At 41.0% G+C, this 16,535-nt stretch overlaps 1 protein-coding gene across 1 annotated transcript; it reads right to left on the bottom strand.

Moving 5' to 3' along the window:
* Positions 1-552: 552 nt before the first annotated feature.
* Positions 553-14,889, bottom strand: LOC126297762 (V-type proton ATPase subunit E). Its single transcript, XM_049988937.1, has 4 exons — positions 14,739-14,889; positions 14,367-14,542; positions 10,901-11,069; positions 553-1,994 (listed from the first exon to the last, which is right to left on the bottom strand). Exons 1-4 carry the CDS (start codon positions 14,769-14,771, stop codon positions 1,689-1,691), a joined length of 684 nt encoding a protein of 227 aa, XP_049844894.1. The 5' UTR covers positions 14,772-14,889; the 3' UTR covers positions 553-1,688.
* Between the last annotated feature and the right edge of the window lie 1,646 nt (positions 14,890-16,535).

Genomic DNA, 16,535 nt, shown 5'->3' with positions numbered 1-16,535 from the left:
ACCACCAGCACTTACTATGTACCAAGATGTTTAGTTTGACATTTATACATCACACACACACACACACACACACACACACACACACACACACACCACACACACACACACACACACACCTCTTTACCATTGCTAGTTCCTGTAAGTAGTTCTGTAGTGCTTTTCTTTTTGAGATTGTAAAGAGTTTTAACGAAATGCTTAAAATCATCTGAAGTGCATTAAAATAATTATGCTGATTACACATTTAGGAAACATGTGCGAATGACTGTCTCTTGAGGACTCTCCACAAATGTGGTAAGTTGGAAATTTCCAAATACTTGCACCTCATCTGTTTAAGATTTTTTTTAAATGAGAAATGTTACCGAAGCATTTGGGAGTTTTCACTTCTCATATCTGTGGAGAATACGAGTGAGCATCCCTGTGGAACTGTTCTGTTAGGAAACTGAAAATATGATGCCGGATATTTTAAAAATTGTGCTCACCTTCTCTCAGTAGACAGCAACAATATAGTGCTGCTATGCTATGTGTGGGATTTAAGGAAGGCCCATAACGGAGTACTCATTACATTCATTTATTTATTTTTAACCTGACTATATGCATGTACATGGGAAGTCATTGTAAAACATCACATATCTTTTCACAACATATAGCATTGCTGAACACAGTACCACAACAAGTATTGGTATTTTATGTGAAACAGGGGTTTAAGTGATTAATAATATCAATTTGTGTGGACAGATGACTATGTCCTGGCAAGTATTTGCACTTACAAAGCTGAGGTACTCACAAGCACTTGCCTTGTTAGCTTCTTTTTCTTTAATCAGACCACACAGGTATACAACACTTGATTAATACACATTACTACACAATGTCCATTTAATAACAAGGAAGAATTTTTACAACAGTAATTAAAATAATATCTTACACAGCTATATAATACCATGATAACCTCTCCATCAGAAAAAAGTCTGTACAATCACTAATATTCTACTGGCAGTCCACCAACATGCAATCTGTCACCATCCACAGCCATAATAACCATTGATTAATAATTACTCACTTCCATCACATGATATTCAGCTCACCTACTTGCCTCTGATTTGCAGCATTAGGCTTTTACTCTAGCTTACAGATTCTGCATCTTAATTTATTCTCTGATAGATAAAGTAACAGCATTTGAACTAATTCATTTCTTCTGGTGAATTTAAATCTCTCTTCTTTTTTGATAAGCCATTATTCTGTCTACTTTGTTTTCATATTATGGCTTCACAGTTACATATTTCAAATACAAATCTATCTTACTCCCATTTGGTGGCAAATAATTTTAACTGCATATTTGCAAATTAAAACTTCAGTATTCCTTTGTCCTCCATTCATCTTAATATTGAAAGGCTGCAATTATTAATAGTAATGGAGGTAACATACTTGAAAGAGGTAGTACACATGTTTAGTTGTACTACATGGAGCTTTATACTAGTGTTGCAATAATTTAACAAAAAAGAACACAAGGATATGTCTCACACAGTTTCCACTACTATGAACAGGCAGCATTAAAATATTTACACAAAATGAGAAGTCTCATTACATAATCAACAACAAAAAAAATCATGAACCAGCAATTCCATAACCAAGAAACTACTGCACTAATAATTTAATGGAATGAAATATCCAGATTTATGCATAAAACATATTTAGTCAGCAAACTTGCGATTCGGGTTACGGCCAAACAGTGCACTTCTTATCTCAGGAATAAGCTGTTGTGCAATTAGTTCTAGCCGTGCTTCCAAAGTATTAACAATTTTAATTCTGCCTTTTTGTGCTAACAGCTCAATTCCACCAGTAACTTCTGGGTTCAAGAAGGATTCTGTGTCCACTTTTATTGATATATCCTTCCCACCAGTAATTTCTTTATACTTCTGTGTAATAGCTGGCAAGATGCTATCAACAATACGTTGATCAACCTCACGTGTCCTTACAGTGACATTTGGCTCCAAAAGCTGCAAAAACAATGAATGGTCAGTATCATAATGGCAACAAAACACACAGGAATTATGACGTGTAATTCCATTTGCTATAAAGCATTTATTGCTAAATAATTAAAAGAAAACAATTATTTAAAAGGGGAAATAAAATAGTTAAACACTACATTTTTAATGTGCATCAAATACCAATTTTCCCCGATTTTATTGCAATGGAGTGACTTTGCTGTGATTGGTTTGACTACATAACTAACACAAAATGGAAATTCATCTGGTTAGAATGTTCATTGTTTTGTATAATGGAATTTATTTATGAGGCTTATGAAAATTAAACTACAATGTCAGTATTTCATTACACACTACAATATTCACTTTAAATGCTTTGAAATCTCACATCCTCTCACAGCGTTTCACAGAAAGAGGTATCCATTTTACATTACTGTATGATAAAGTTGTGTTGCCAACTACATGGGATATTACAAAATTGAAGCAAAAAGGCTCCAAAAGTTCAACCAAATTTGTTCAATATAATAACAATTTCTGTCCTTGGGTGACTGACAGTCTCCCATGTTATACTAATATCTGTACCTTCCCATTCTACCACGCTCAAATCTGCCCCTGTGCAAGTTATTCTACAACTAAAAACTACAGCAATTTACTGTTTCAGCAACACTACATCTCTCGCAAGTTTTCATGTGGTAAGCAAACATTTTATCTACCTTTGCATTAAACGTTACATAGCACCGTCATCTCTCTTCCCCCCCCCCCCCCCCCCCCCCTACATTTTTTGTAGTTCATGGTTGGGAGTAATATGGGGCTAAACTACAAACTTGGCCAAGTGTTCATTTGTCTGGAGGTGATGTCCACCAGGAACGTGCTCTGTTGAGGAAGGTACAAGGGAGTGGTAAAAGAGAGGCACTGAAAGCAATACTGATGCGAGAGCTGAAAAATAATTTACAGAGAAATGAAAGTATGGTCTAGAGTGAACAAGTGGGCTCCCAGGACTCAGCCATGCTGAGAGAAACCCCACCCGCATCCGACCCCCGTCAACCTGATTGATGGATGGACTGATTGATTGATTGATTGAGGGGGGTTATGGGACTAAACAGTGAGGTCATCAGTTCTGCAATTCCAAAGTTACACACAGAAGAGAGAGGTCCCGCTAAAAATGGACAGATCCAATCAGAAGAGTCAAACTACAAAAAAGAGGAAGTTAAAACACACCCGGGAGAAGGTATAAAAGGGTAACCCAAATCCAAAACTGGGAAAACAGAGGGATAAAACAGCAGTCTTTACAAGGGGGAGTGGTCATGGATCGCAGACTGGGAAAATGTGTAGAGAGGCCCCAACCACAACCACCATGCCCTTCTACAGGAGTAAAGCAAAACCCTGTCTGAAAATATAAACCACTTTCACGGAGGAAATTGAGGACCAGTTCAACCATCCAAGAATCATCTGCTAATATTCAATTCAAGGAATCTACACTTAATACGAAGGACCAAGAGAAGGGGACATTCCACCAATATATGGGATGCTGTCAATCTGGCTCCACATCCACACTGTGGGCATGTTTGCTGCTCAGGAAGAAACAATGAATGAGCTGGGTACGACCAATGTGTAGATGGTACAAAACATTGGGCTCCTTCCAACAGGAGTGGAAGCAAGAGCGCCAAACTGCCATAGGTTCCTTGATTGTACGGAGTTTATTACTATGAGCAGTAGCGTACCAGATGTCATTCCACTTTTGGGTAAAGAGAGATTTGATGTAGGTTGGTTGGTTGGTGGGATTGAAGGGGCCAGACTATTAGGGCCATCGGTCCCTTTTTCCACAAACTTGAAATACCCACAAAGAATAAAAAAACAAACAACGGAGATTACAAGAGATGACACAGGTCAAGAAAGACACAGAGACCAGAAAAAAGGCATTAAGATCACACCGACTGTGACAGTGGTTGGCCGACCATAGAAACAAAAAAGGAAAAGCCAACCCCAAGAAACATACTAAAACCCCAGTCTAAAATCGTAGGCCAAAGGCCAGACTCAACACAAAAAAAGGGACAAACACTTAGGTCAAGCGATACAAACACCCTGCATGAATAAAACTCAAAACTAAATCTGCCATCGCAACATCATCTGTTAAAAGTGCAGGAAGCATATCAGGCAGTGCAAACGTCTGCCTGAGCAGAGTTAAATGCGGGCAGTCCAACAAGATGTGGACCACCGTCAAAGCTGACCTGCAGCGACAGAGGTGGTTCCTCGTGGCGCAATAAATAGCTGTGTGTTACCCAGGTGTGGGCAATGCGCAGCCAACAGAGGACAACAGAGTCCTTGCGAGAGACCCGCAAGGAGGAGTGGCATGCACCGTAGCCTCCTTGATGGCCCGACGTTTGTTGGGTAAAGGAAGGGTGCGCCATTCTTCACCCCCAAGTGTGAAGTACCTTCTGCCGCAAAACTGACCTGAATTCACTCTCTCAAAGGCCAATCTCCAAGGCTGGTGCACCAACAGCCTGTTTGGCCATCATATCAACATGTTTTTTCCTGGGATGCCAACACGACCCGGGGTCCACACAAAGATCACAGAGTGTATGGAGGAACTCCTGGATAGCCATCACCAGTCGAGAGTGAGGGAAACACTGGTCAATAGCTCGTAAACTGCTCAGGGAGTCACTACACACAACGAAGGACTCACCCGAGCAGCAGCGGATATACTCCAGGGCGCAAGAGACGGCGACCAGCTGGACAGTGAAAACACTGCAGCCAGCTGGCAATGAGTTGTTCATAATTATCCCCTAGAGTAAGAGCATAACCGACACAACCAGCAACCATCGAACCATCAGTATAGGCAACGTCAGAGCCTTGAAACGTGGCAAGGATTGAAAGAAAGTGGCGGCAGAGGGCCTCAGGAGAGACTGAGTCCTTCAGGCCCTGTGCCAAATCAAGCTGAAGGCATGGGCGGGACACACACCCTAGGGGTATATGCAAAGGGGCCCGGAAAAGAGGTGGAAGAAGGAAAAACTCAAGCCCAGAGAGAATAGCTCAACACATACCGTAATCATACACCCTGACCAGGGCTGCCGTTGTGGAAGATGGACGACCAACTGAGGGAACAGGAGACGATAATTGGGATGCCCGGGCAATCTACAAACATTTATAGCATAAGCTGCCAGTAATCATTGGCTCCGGAACTGCAATGGAGGGACACCTGCCTCCACAAGTATGCTGTCGACAGGGCTTGTCCGAAAAGCTCCAGTGGTGAGTCGGATCCTGCTGTGAAGGATGGGGTCCAGTAACCACAATGCGGAAGGCCATGCCAAACTGTAAGCCAGGCTCCCATAATCTAGACGGGGCTGAATTAACGCCTGGTATAGCCGTAGAAGGGTAGACCGATCAGCACCCCAGCTGCTGTGACTCAAGCAACGAAGAGCGTTAAGATGTCGCCAATAAGTCTGTTTAAGTTGCCAAATATGGGAGAGCCAAGTCAATCGGGTATCAAAAACCAATCACAAAAACTGATGCATCTCCAACACAGCAAGAGGTTCGCCATCAAGATAAAGCTGTGGCTCAGGGTAAACAATGTGATGCCGGCAGAAATGCATAACACAGGTCTTGGCAGTCGAAAGCTGGAAGCCATGCACTACATCCTAAGACTGCACCTTGCAGATAGTGCCCTGCAGCTGCCGTTCAGCAGCTGCAATGCTAGTGGAGCTAAAGCATAAGCAGAAGTCGTCAGCATACAGGGAAACTGAGACAGACTTTCCCACCACTGCAGCGAGCCAATTAATCGCAATTAAAGAGGCAGACACTTAAGACAGAGCCTTTAGGTACCCCATTCTCCTGAACATGGGAGGAACTATGGGAGGCTGCAACTTGCAGATGGAAGGAACAAAGAGACAGAAAATTTTGTATGAAAATCGGGAGCGGACCCCAAATACCCCAACCATGAAGCAAAGATAGGATGTGATGCCACCATGTCATATTGTATACCTTCCGCATGTCAAAAAAGACTGCGACCAGATGCTGATGGCGGACAAAGGCTATACGGATGGCAGACTCCATGCACAGCAGATTAGCGGTGGCAGAACGACCCTTATGGAACCCAACCTGAGACAGCCAGAAGGCTCTGAGACTCAAGTAGCCAACTCAACCTCCAGCTCACCATTAATTCGAGCAACTTGCAAAGACGTCGGCGAGGCTAATGGGGCCATAGCTGTCCACCTCCAGTGGGTTCTTGCCAAGTTTCAACACGGGGGTTACGATGATTTCCCACCATTGTGACAGGAACTCACCCTCAACCCAGATACGGTTGGAGAGGTCTAGGGGGCGTCGCTGGCAGTCCACTGAGAGGTGTTTGAGCATCTGCAGTGGGTGCGATCTGGCCCGGGAGCCAGTTCATTCCCTGGGATGCCCACATGACTTGGGGTCCAGAGAAGGTAAACTGAGCAGGCGGCACCGCCAAGGGCAGAGAAAAGGTCACAGATGGCAGAGACCAAAGGATGATGAGAGTAGCATCATTTGATAGCCTGCAGACTGCTCATTGAGTTAGTACATATGAAAACACTGTGGTGGGAGGCCTGAGGTACAAAATGCAGGGCCCTGTTGATGACTAGTAGCCCTGCTGTGAACTCACTACATGATCCCGGCAATAAACGGTGTTCAAAGCAAGTAGGAGACTTTGAAGCATATCCCACCTCATCTATCGTCTGAGAAACATCAGTGTAGAAGACGGTGGCACCCTGGAACTCTGCAAGGATGGAACATACAAGATGTCAGAAAACCATAGGGGTGACATACCTTAGAACCCTGAAACAGGTCAGTCCTAATTTGTGGTCTAGGAACCATCCAAGCAGGTATATGGGAGGAAATACATGGGGCACATGCCGGTGAGTGCAAATGGAGATCCAACAGAGGGAAGTGCGACGCATTCCAACTGGCAATGCCAACTGCAGGCAGTGATCAGGAGCAAGACATTCCTCATTCACAAAGACGGCAGGGTACACGGGATGGTCAGGGAAATGACTAGTGGCAACTAAACTATGTAAGAAACCAGGAGTTGACTGTCATATTTGTAGATGCAGAATCCCCACTTCTGTGAGGAGACTGCCAAGGTCAAGTATTTTCAGAGAGGAAGGAGCCACTGAATGTCTGCAGGCTATCAAATGATGCTACTCTCACCATCCTTTGGTCTCTGCTATCAATGACCTTTTCTCTGCCCTTGGCCGTGCCGCCTGCTCAGTTTACCTTCTCTGGATCCCAATTCATGTGGGCATCCTAAGGAATGAACTGGCTCCCGGGCCAAATCGCACCCACTGCAGATGCTCAAACACCTCTCAGTGGACTGCCAGCGATGCCTCCTAGACCTCTTGAACCGTATCTGGATTGCATGTGCTAACCACTCTGTGTGGGAGGATTCTTTTTTCTCCGACATTCTTTTGTGGCCTGGATTCTTGCAAGGGCCTATCTGTAATGTGTGTCAGAATGGATGAAGAGCAGACAGTCCTTCGATGAACAGGCTGTGGTTCCTTCAGCCAATGGCCGGCATCAGGCATCCAATCTGGAGGTTTCTGGGGAAAGAGGTCCTAAGAGGGAGATGAGCCTTGTCACCGGTACATGCTGGAGGAGGAGGGAATTACGAGAGAGGAGGGTGGTGTGAGAAATGGTTTGAAAAAATTGAGGGACTGCAAATGTTGCCTGTGACTTTTGGGTAATTGGCCATCATATCACCATGACGTAGGCATGAACATTTTTTCCTGCCTCAGTATGCGACAGGTGATCAGTACTTTATATTCCTGTATTTCCTTTCCTTTCATGAAGTCTGGGCAAACCGGTGAAGGTGGAGGATGGTGTTTGGTGCAATTGACACACAAAGGTGGTTGTTCGCAATGACTACATGGCAGCTGTATCTGCTCGATTATCCTTGGGATCTTTTTTGGTAACACCTCATCACTCAGGATTAGCCATAGTTCCCTGTTTAGAGTGCCTCTGTGGAAAATGATTCCTTGGGTCATATTCAGAATTTTGTGTGTGGCAGTGGTCACTGGTATTTCATCCAGACATTCACATGTTTCAACAGCTACAGACTGAGCAGCAGAGGCAACTAAACAAAAAGAAAAACAATTATAGATATGTTACAGTAAAAGAATCCAACATTTTGAGTACATACTAAGTATTATGTAAATTGTTTTGTTCCAAGATATTTGGCTTTTCTCTTCCCTTAGGGTAGCTAGGGCAGGGAAAGCAGTACGGTTGTAACTGTCTGCATTGAAATTTTTGTACCTGTCTGATGAGATGGCTTGATCAGAATCACCATTGTTTCAGTGCAATTTAACAGGTTTCAAGTGAGAACATCCGCCCTGACACCATCTACTCCAATCAAGGACTCACTACGGGCGCCACTCAGCCACAATAAAGGCCAGCTGGCACAATGGTCGTTGGCAGGAACCATGATGCCCCAGGAACTCTGGCATCTACTACTTAGCAGGTGTGGGAAGCTAACAGCTCAGTCATCAGAAGTAGGATCCCTGTTTTGTCAGGGATTTGACTGAAAGGGTATATAATGACACCACCATGTCAGATTGGCTACCACATTGGATTTGAAGTCTATATAATAGCCTACACAGGTACTGTGCACAGATGATCTTTAACACTGTATATAGTAGACGCTATTGGAGGTGGTGTTCCCAGTTGGTTCACACTAAACAAAATATTTGGAAAATGATCAAACCCAGGTTCTCAAAAATTAATTCAGCAAAAAGATGGATAAATGAATATTCTGAGAAAGGAAGTCAGAACCTAGGGAATAGCAGGTTCAACATTAAAGACTGCCACCATGAGGAAGAGTAAGAGAATGAAGGACAGTGAGATTGCAACACAGGAAAGGTAGGTGCTGCAGTATCCTGGAGCCCCTTGCTCACCTCGCACATATTTACAAGAGTCACAAGCCTACTGTGGGGTTTTGTAGTTTAAGTATGATACATGTACACAATATATACAATATGCATCAAAATACTTGTGGGAGATTTGTCCATTATCTAATATAGGTTCTCTGATTTTGATTTGCAGTTTTATGTCATGACAAAATGCATTAAATATGGTGTGAACATAAATGTTATGCTATGCTACAGACCAATATGTCACTACATCCTTTTTGACACTCAGCCATTAATGCTTTAAGAACTACTTTACTGTTATACATGCTTAAATAACTGGTGGAAGAAGAAAAGAAGTGGAGTTAGCTGAACAAGGAGAGTTAATTAGCTGATAGATATTTTAATAAATTTACAAGTCTTCATGTTGCAAACCACAACCAAAGTAGCACCTCCAATCTAATTTAGACCTCGAGCTATTATGCTGTTTTCACTGTCATACGAGGAGGTGGGGGAGGGGGGTAGGAGAGAGAAATTTGTTGCATACATGCAACCCCTCCCCCCCAACACACACACACACACACACACACACACACACACACACACACACACACACACACCAGGTAGACTGGACCGGGTGTTATTTGAGGGGGGGGGGGGGGGGGGGGGGAGTAGATTGATATGCCAACCATTATATAAACCTTAAAAATGTCCCACCAAGAAACCATGTATTTGAAGCCAATGTTCTCTCCAATGTTCCAATAACTGTGTGTTTATTTTGGAGAAATTAGTATTGGATTGTTACTTTTGCTCCAGTGAACCATCAGAAACTACAAAGCGGAACACACAGCACAGATGCCACAGCTAGTAATATTCCGAAAGAAAATGTTCCAAGATTGAACCAAGCCTGCACTCTAGCATCGTTTGTCAGTTATATTTCAGTGCAGCCATTAATGCCTTAAGAACTAGTTTACTGTTAGACATGCTTAAATAACTGGTGGAAGAAGAAAAGAAGTGGAGTTAACTGAACAAGGAGAGTTAATTAGTTGATAGATATTTTAATAAATTTAAAAGTCTCCATGTTGATTTTATATTAACTCATCCGTCTGATTTTTGTTTTCTCTCCAATTGAACATGCCCTTGTTTTACTTTTTTACACACAGTATATTATTTACTCTTATTTTTGGAGAATAAACTCCAAATCTGAGGCATCTGTGGAAATGAAATTAGCACAAAACTTTTACAATTTGCTACTTCATTCTTGTACAGAAGGCTTAAAAATTCACAACCTGCAGTCCATGCAATGTTTTTCTCAGGATGTGATTTACTTAAATTTCTATGTTCAACACTGAATTCCACACCACCACATTCAATATGTGCAGTGAAGTTTAATGAAATTGTTTCATTGCCATCAACATTATATATTAATGAAACATAGCTGGTGAAAACCTCAATTGCACAGCATTTTTGCTGCATAAAAGTTTGTCACATGAACATTAAGAGAGGACTGTCAGATTTTTAACACAAAACCAGATTTTACTCTCTCCTCTGTGAACTTCATTTTACCATTCATATTTTATATATTTTGGCCGTGATAAGTTGACGATTCGCATGGTGTCTGTCGCCAACAATAGGAGGTGTGCCGTATCTCCACAGCAGCACTGCAGAGGGAAGAAAAGCGATGAGGGGAAGGCACCATCAACTCCTTCCTGCAGTGTTTGTATCATTACTCGTGTGTTGTTCTCCTTGGTTGTGTTATGTGAAAGCAGACATGACGCATGGAAATTTTGACAGCACTTTGAGACAAATATCTTCCAAGCAGTGCCTATTTTCTCCGCTCTTGGTGGCACCAGTGAAATATTGTTAGCTTATTGTGATCAAACTGCATGCAACACCTCATATTTGACAGTATTTAAATCCCAGTCCAACAAATTAGAATGAAATTTGAACAGATACTTACATTTACAATTATTTTTCCACATTTACATTTATTCCATTTTTTGGTTCATTAATAAACTTTAAGCACACCAAAGAACAAGTTACAAAGTAATACAGTCATACCTGCAGCAGTCCTTGCATTATTAACTGATGGAGAACGTGGCTGTATCGAGACTGATCCTTTGTGATCTCCCCCAGTCTCTTTCTCGCCTCTTCAAGTACACCGCGTACATGATCTTCACGAACTTTCAGAGCTTTCAAACGTGCCTGGTTTAGCATGTTTGATGACTGACTGCAAGAAAATTTCTTTGGTTAATTCAACATTTCCATTCAAAGAAATAAATCCTTACAATTACAAAGCACATCAATACGCTATTTATGTAGAGAAGTACAATGCAATTTTAATTCATTATAATTTCATCATTTTAACATATTACGTAATATATACAACTGAGCCCCTGGTGTTGTCTAGCACGTATTTACTCCAGTCTTCTATTATTCTCTCCCTTCCTCCTCCCCCTCACTTGCTGTCCACCCCCCCCCCCCCCCAGCAATTCTTCCATCCCCCTATATGTCTTTACTCATCCTCACTCCCCCCACCCCTCCCCTCAACTTTCCCTCTCCCCCTCTAAGTTCACTTCCTCTGTGTCCCTTTCCTCCCTCCCCTTTCTCTCGTCATGTTACCACCACCATCCCAATAGGTCGTTGGTTTTTAACGCCACAGTACTACTTTCCAGACAGTAAGTAATATGAGCACCAAGTCTGGTTGAAATTGATCAAGTGGTTTAAGAGATGTCGAACATACATACATAACACATTTTTACGCTGAGGTGACAAAAGTCATGGGATACATACTGAGGTAGTATTGTGCACACCAGGTTAAAAACAGCAGTGCATTGTTCTCGGGAGATTGTTGTGAAATAGTTTCCAAAATTATTATGGCCACACGACAGGAATTAACAGACTTTGAAGAAAGAGTGGTAGTTTGAGCTAGATGCACAGGACATGCAATTTCAGAAATCATAAGGGAATATATATTCTCTGAGCCACAGAGTCCAGAGTGTGCTGAGAATATCAAATTTCAGGCATTACCTCTCACCATGGACAATGCAGTGATCAACGGCTTTACTTAACAACTGAGACCAGTGGCGTTTTCATTGTGCCATCACTACCAACCAGTAAGTGACACTACATGAAATAACAACAGAAATCAATGTGGGACATACAACCAATGTATCCGTTAGGACAGTGCGTCCAAATGGCATTAATGAGCTATGGCAGCAGATGATTGACCCGAGTGCTTTTGCTAACAGCACAAAATCACATGCACCACCTCTCCTGGGCTCATGACAATACGACTGGAAAACCATGACCTCATCAGATTAGTCCAGTTTCAGTGGGTAAGAACTCATGGTAGGGTTCAAGTGTGGCACAGACTCCATAAAGCCGTGGACTCATGTTAACAAGGCACTGAGCAAGCTAGTGGTAGCTCCATAATGCTGTGGGCTGTATTTACATGGAATGGACTGGATTGTGTGGTCCAACTGAAACTATCGTTGACTGCAAATAGTTATGTTTGGCTACATGGAGAATATTTGCAGCCATTTGCAAACTTCATATTCCCAAACAATGGCGGAACTTCTAAGGATGACAATGTGCCATGTTACCAGGTTACAACTGTTCGCAACTGGCTTCAAGAACATTCTGCACAATTCGAATGAATGGTTTGGCGACACTAATCACCCAACATAAATCCCATTAAACATTTATGGGACGTAATTGGGAGGTCAGTTTGTGCACAAAATCCTGCACCAACAGCTCTTTCGCCATTATGGGCTGCTATAGAGGCAGCATGGTTCAACATTTCTGCATGGGAATTCCAGCAATTTGTTGAGTCTGTGTTACATCAAGTTGCTTCACTACAGTGGGTAAAAGGAGGTCTGACATGATATTAGGAGGTATCTTATGATTTTTCTTACCTCAGTGTATAATGTGTATCAATTTGAATGAATAAAAGAAATTATAATCTCATATATTATGGATTGAATTTTAACACAAATTAGGTGTGACATTGTTGCTGTTGTTAGTAGATGCTGATAGGTTTCACTAGGACCTCATCAGATGGTGTTTCAGTGTCAGGCTGTAGCCACCTACGACTGGGAACAAAGAAGCAATTTATGACAACATATTTGTCTGAAACTGAAATATTTGTGAGCTACGTCTAAAATCAAACTGTTGCTGTAACCTAAAAAAGGCATTAATTAATCAATATGAACAAAGTCATATGGTGTTATTTGTACACCTTTTTCCCCACATATTTACATACTGAAACCTTCCCAGAGTTTCCATTATCTATTCCATTACTTCCTACTGTGAAATACCTTATGTTAAATAAGCTATATCCCAATCAAATGACTGCTACTTTTGCAGCAAAGCGGTTTAAATGGGTTAGTGTAGTTTTAGACTGACCGGCCATTAGTACAGACAAAATGAAGTTTTGAGCTTAACATCTTACAAATGTAATTATACTCACTTACCAATAACCCTGCTGAATGATGGAACAAGAAATTAGCCGTATCCTATTCAAATATGAAAGGTAGATACGGACTTGAAGCCCAGTTCTTTGCAAAAAGAAGTCCAGTGTCTTAACCATTCTGACATATAAGAAGAAAGATGATCAAATATCCCTTAAACCAGGTCATTACAGATGGAGCACAACCTTGGATTATGAAAGGCTGGGGAAGAATATCGGAACCGTTGTTTTTAAAGGAACCATCCCAGTATTTGCTTCAAGTGATTCAGAGAAATCACAGAAAACCTAAAGCTGGATGACTAGATGCTGATTTTAACCATTGTTCTCCAAGTGAGAGTCCAATGTGCCAATCCCTACACCACCTCATTCAGTCTGACGTAAGCGGAAAAAAAAGACATACATTTGAACACTACAGGAGGATAATCAGTGTGTTAGGGTCCTTCCACATATTGAAATATATTTACAAAGGTGCTATGATCACACAGGAAGTAGTTTTTCTAACAATATGAAATAGCTGCTTGAAAGAATGTTTTCTAAAATTTATGTTAACAGTAGCACAAGAATAATCTGTCACACAAATTTCTGTCCATCTGCGATATACCTAAACAGGCTGTTTGTCCACACATACCCAGTTCTTTGCAACAGGTATATTTTTGCATGTACTGACAAATGACAGAGTTATTCTATGTGAAACTAATTTAATTGTTAACAGAAAAACCACATATATACCAGCTATGACTATTTTACTTATGACATCCTTTTGTGATTTGGACAGAAAAGTAGGATCACAGTCACATACAGATTAAAGACTAGCAGTTTAGCTAGCATGGAGCTAACCTCAACATTGTTATGGGCAACCAAGAAGCAAAGAGAATGCTCTCTCTCTCTCATTCTCTCTCTCTCTCTCTCTCTCTCTCTCTCTCTCTCTCTCTCTCTCTCTCTCTCTCTCTCACACACACACACACACACACACACACACACACACACACACACACACACTCACTCTCCCTCTCTCTTATGGAAGTATGACAAAATGTTCTCAGAACTTCGGCTTACATTTTCTTCTGAAGTTCCACTTGTTTTTCCTTTCTTTCATAATATTCCATTATTTTTAACCGTTGTTGCTGCACCAATCGGCCTTTTTCAATGTTGAACTCCTCTTCAGCTTTAGCATCAATTTCTTCAGCTTTTTCATTTGCCTCCTGCTCGATAAAGGCCATCATGTGCTTGATCTGCAACAGAAAATAAGTCACATTATGAATAAACGTAATCTAAATTATTTAGAAGATAATTCTAATGAAAAGTATGATTAAATGTGCACGTTTCCAACGAGCACATCGGATAAGTATGCCCGCAGAGAAATAACGACCAAACGTTCATGGTAATGATAACTCTTTCTCTCAGGTACGTGTGTGCAATTATTTTCACCTGTTTTTTAACGTCTGCGTCGCTTAAAGCCATGGTTAATTACAATTTTTGTCTGCAAGCACACGAAACAACCAGTGACACAGATCTGTCTGCCACTCCTATCTCTCGAGTCTCGAGACAGATCATATGAGTTACTCGCTAGTCAACTGTTAAACCACATCAGGTTATTGAGTGGATGTTAATAAAATAGAACGAACTGTTTTTTGGTAATATAATTTAAAAAATAATGTATTTCATTATTAGAGAGATCTAAAATCGAACGAAATCAAATTATACACATACATATATACCCACATTTGACTACGACCTGAACGTAGTATTTGGAGCGTACTTCAAATGCAATCATGTATACCTCTATAAATACACGACTTCCAGTAAATTTTTACAAAAAAAATGCATAATTTTGGTTCTAACAACGTTGCATTATCTCAAAATCATAGCTTATCTTTACGTCGATTCAGAGTACCCTAGAGAAAAACTGAGAATTTCGTCTTAACGTTACGTAACATTTATTGTAAATTTGTGCCCTTTCTAAAAATTGTCGTTTTTTATCATTTAAATTCAACAGTAAGTTGGACAAGCGCTGCAGTGCCATAATTGAAATCCACGCTCATTTCTGACGCTACCTCGAAATACTGAGGCCGTCTGCGTGTACATTAATTCGATAAATAAAAATTTGCTATTAGAATAACTGCAACCTGCCTTCCTAGTTTAGTTTGAAACTATTATTTTTGACATACTTGTTCGTGCGGAACATTGTAATTTCTGAGGCAAGTCTCGCAACTCAAGTTGAAATCAATTGTGGTTCCCCCAGTTTTCCGACATCCTCAAATTTATTAACTTCAAGAACGTGAAATTTCTATTATTAGACATATACAAATTTATTTTCGACACAAATAATTTCCGTTGGCCATTCAGCGCTCATGTAGAAAATTTAAGTCACCATTATATACAGGAACATTAATCCACCTACCTATAAATAGGACACATGTGCGTCCACAAAAATTTATCTATGAGGCTGCAAGAACTCGAGAAACTCTACCGCTTATTAACAAAATACGTAGAAGTGCAACTGCTTAATTATCTTGGAAAGAAATTAAAAAAAACTCTGCTTACAAAATTTCACATCACATGTTAACGGATTTATTGAGCTATTTTCATTCCTTCTATTTTTCAGAGTTGATTGGCATTATTAAAGTTTAATAAAATCGTTTTTCAAGGCTATATTTTTCGGGTTCTTTATTTGGGTGAAACGTAACATGGGCCTGCGTTCAAAGGGACGAATGTGGGATACCTCCCAAGATTAGATTAGATTAGATTAGTTTTCGTTCCATAGATCCGTGTTGAGGAGATCCTCGTGGGTGTGGAACATGTCACCTTCAAACCAACTTCAAACTGGCCAGTAATACAACGGCCTCTTAAAACGTCTTCGGACTAAGATGGTTCTTGTCTTCGCAGTTTGACACTTCATTGTGCAACCATGAAAACTGGATTGCTGACTTCGGTATTCTATAACTAGAGCTCGAACTGTGTTGCATTCCACGGAATTTGAGAAGGTCCCGATTCCAAGAGTGTAGAACTTTTCTGCGTTGAAAGTATCATTTTTCCCCCTCTATTCTAGCGTGAAAAATTGTATTTCTTCTTTTTTTTCTTTTCGGCTGATGCATTTGGGTCTTTAGGCGAAGAGTAGTATACCAGTATATTTTTTTAAATGTGAAATAGCTAAATGTGTTGCATTCTTTGCAAACACAGATAATGCAACTGATGTATGACTACTATTGTCTGCTATTATAAAAA

This window comes from Schistocerca gregaria, chromosome X, assembly GCF_023897955.1.
Source record: "Schistocerca gregaria isolate iqSchGreg1 chromosome X, iqSchGreg1.2, whole genome shotgun sequence".
Taxonomy (NCBI): domain Eukaryota; kingdom Metazoa; phylum Arthropoda; class Insecta; order Orthoptera; family Acrididae; genus Schistocerca; species Schistocerca gregaria.
Note: the sequence above shows the minus strand (reverse complement) of the source record. Positions and strands in the feature narration are given on the sequence as shown.

Excerpts from the sequence above, each read along its gene's own strand:
- LOC126297762 (XM_049988937.1), bottom strand. The coding sequence starts at position 14,771 with ATGGCTTTAAGCGACGCAGACGTTAAAAAACAG. Across the intron at positions 14,543-14,738 it reads ACGCAGACGTTAAAAAACAG|ATCAAGCACATGATGGCCTT; the intron begins GTGAAAATAATT and ends TTTCTGTTGCAG. Across the intron at positions 1,995-10,900 it reads TAATGCAAGGACTGCTGCAG|CTTTTGGAGCCAAATGTCAC; the intron begins GTATGACTGTAT and ends TTGTTTTTGCAG.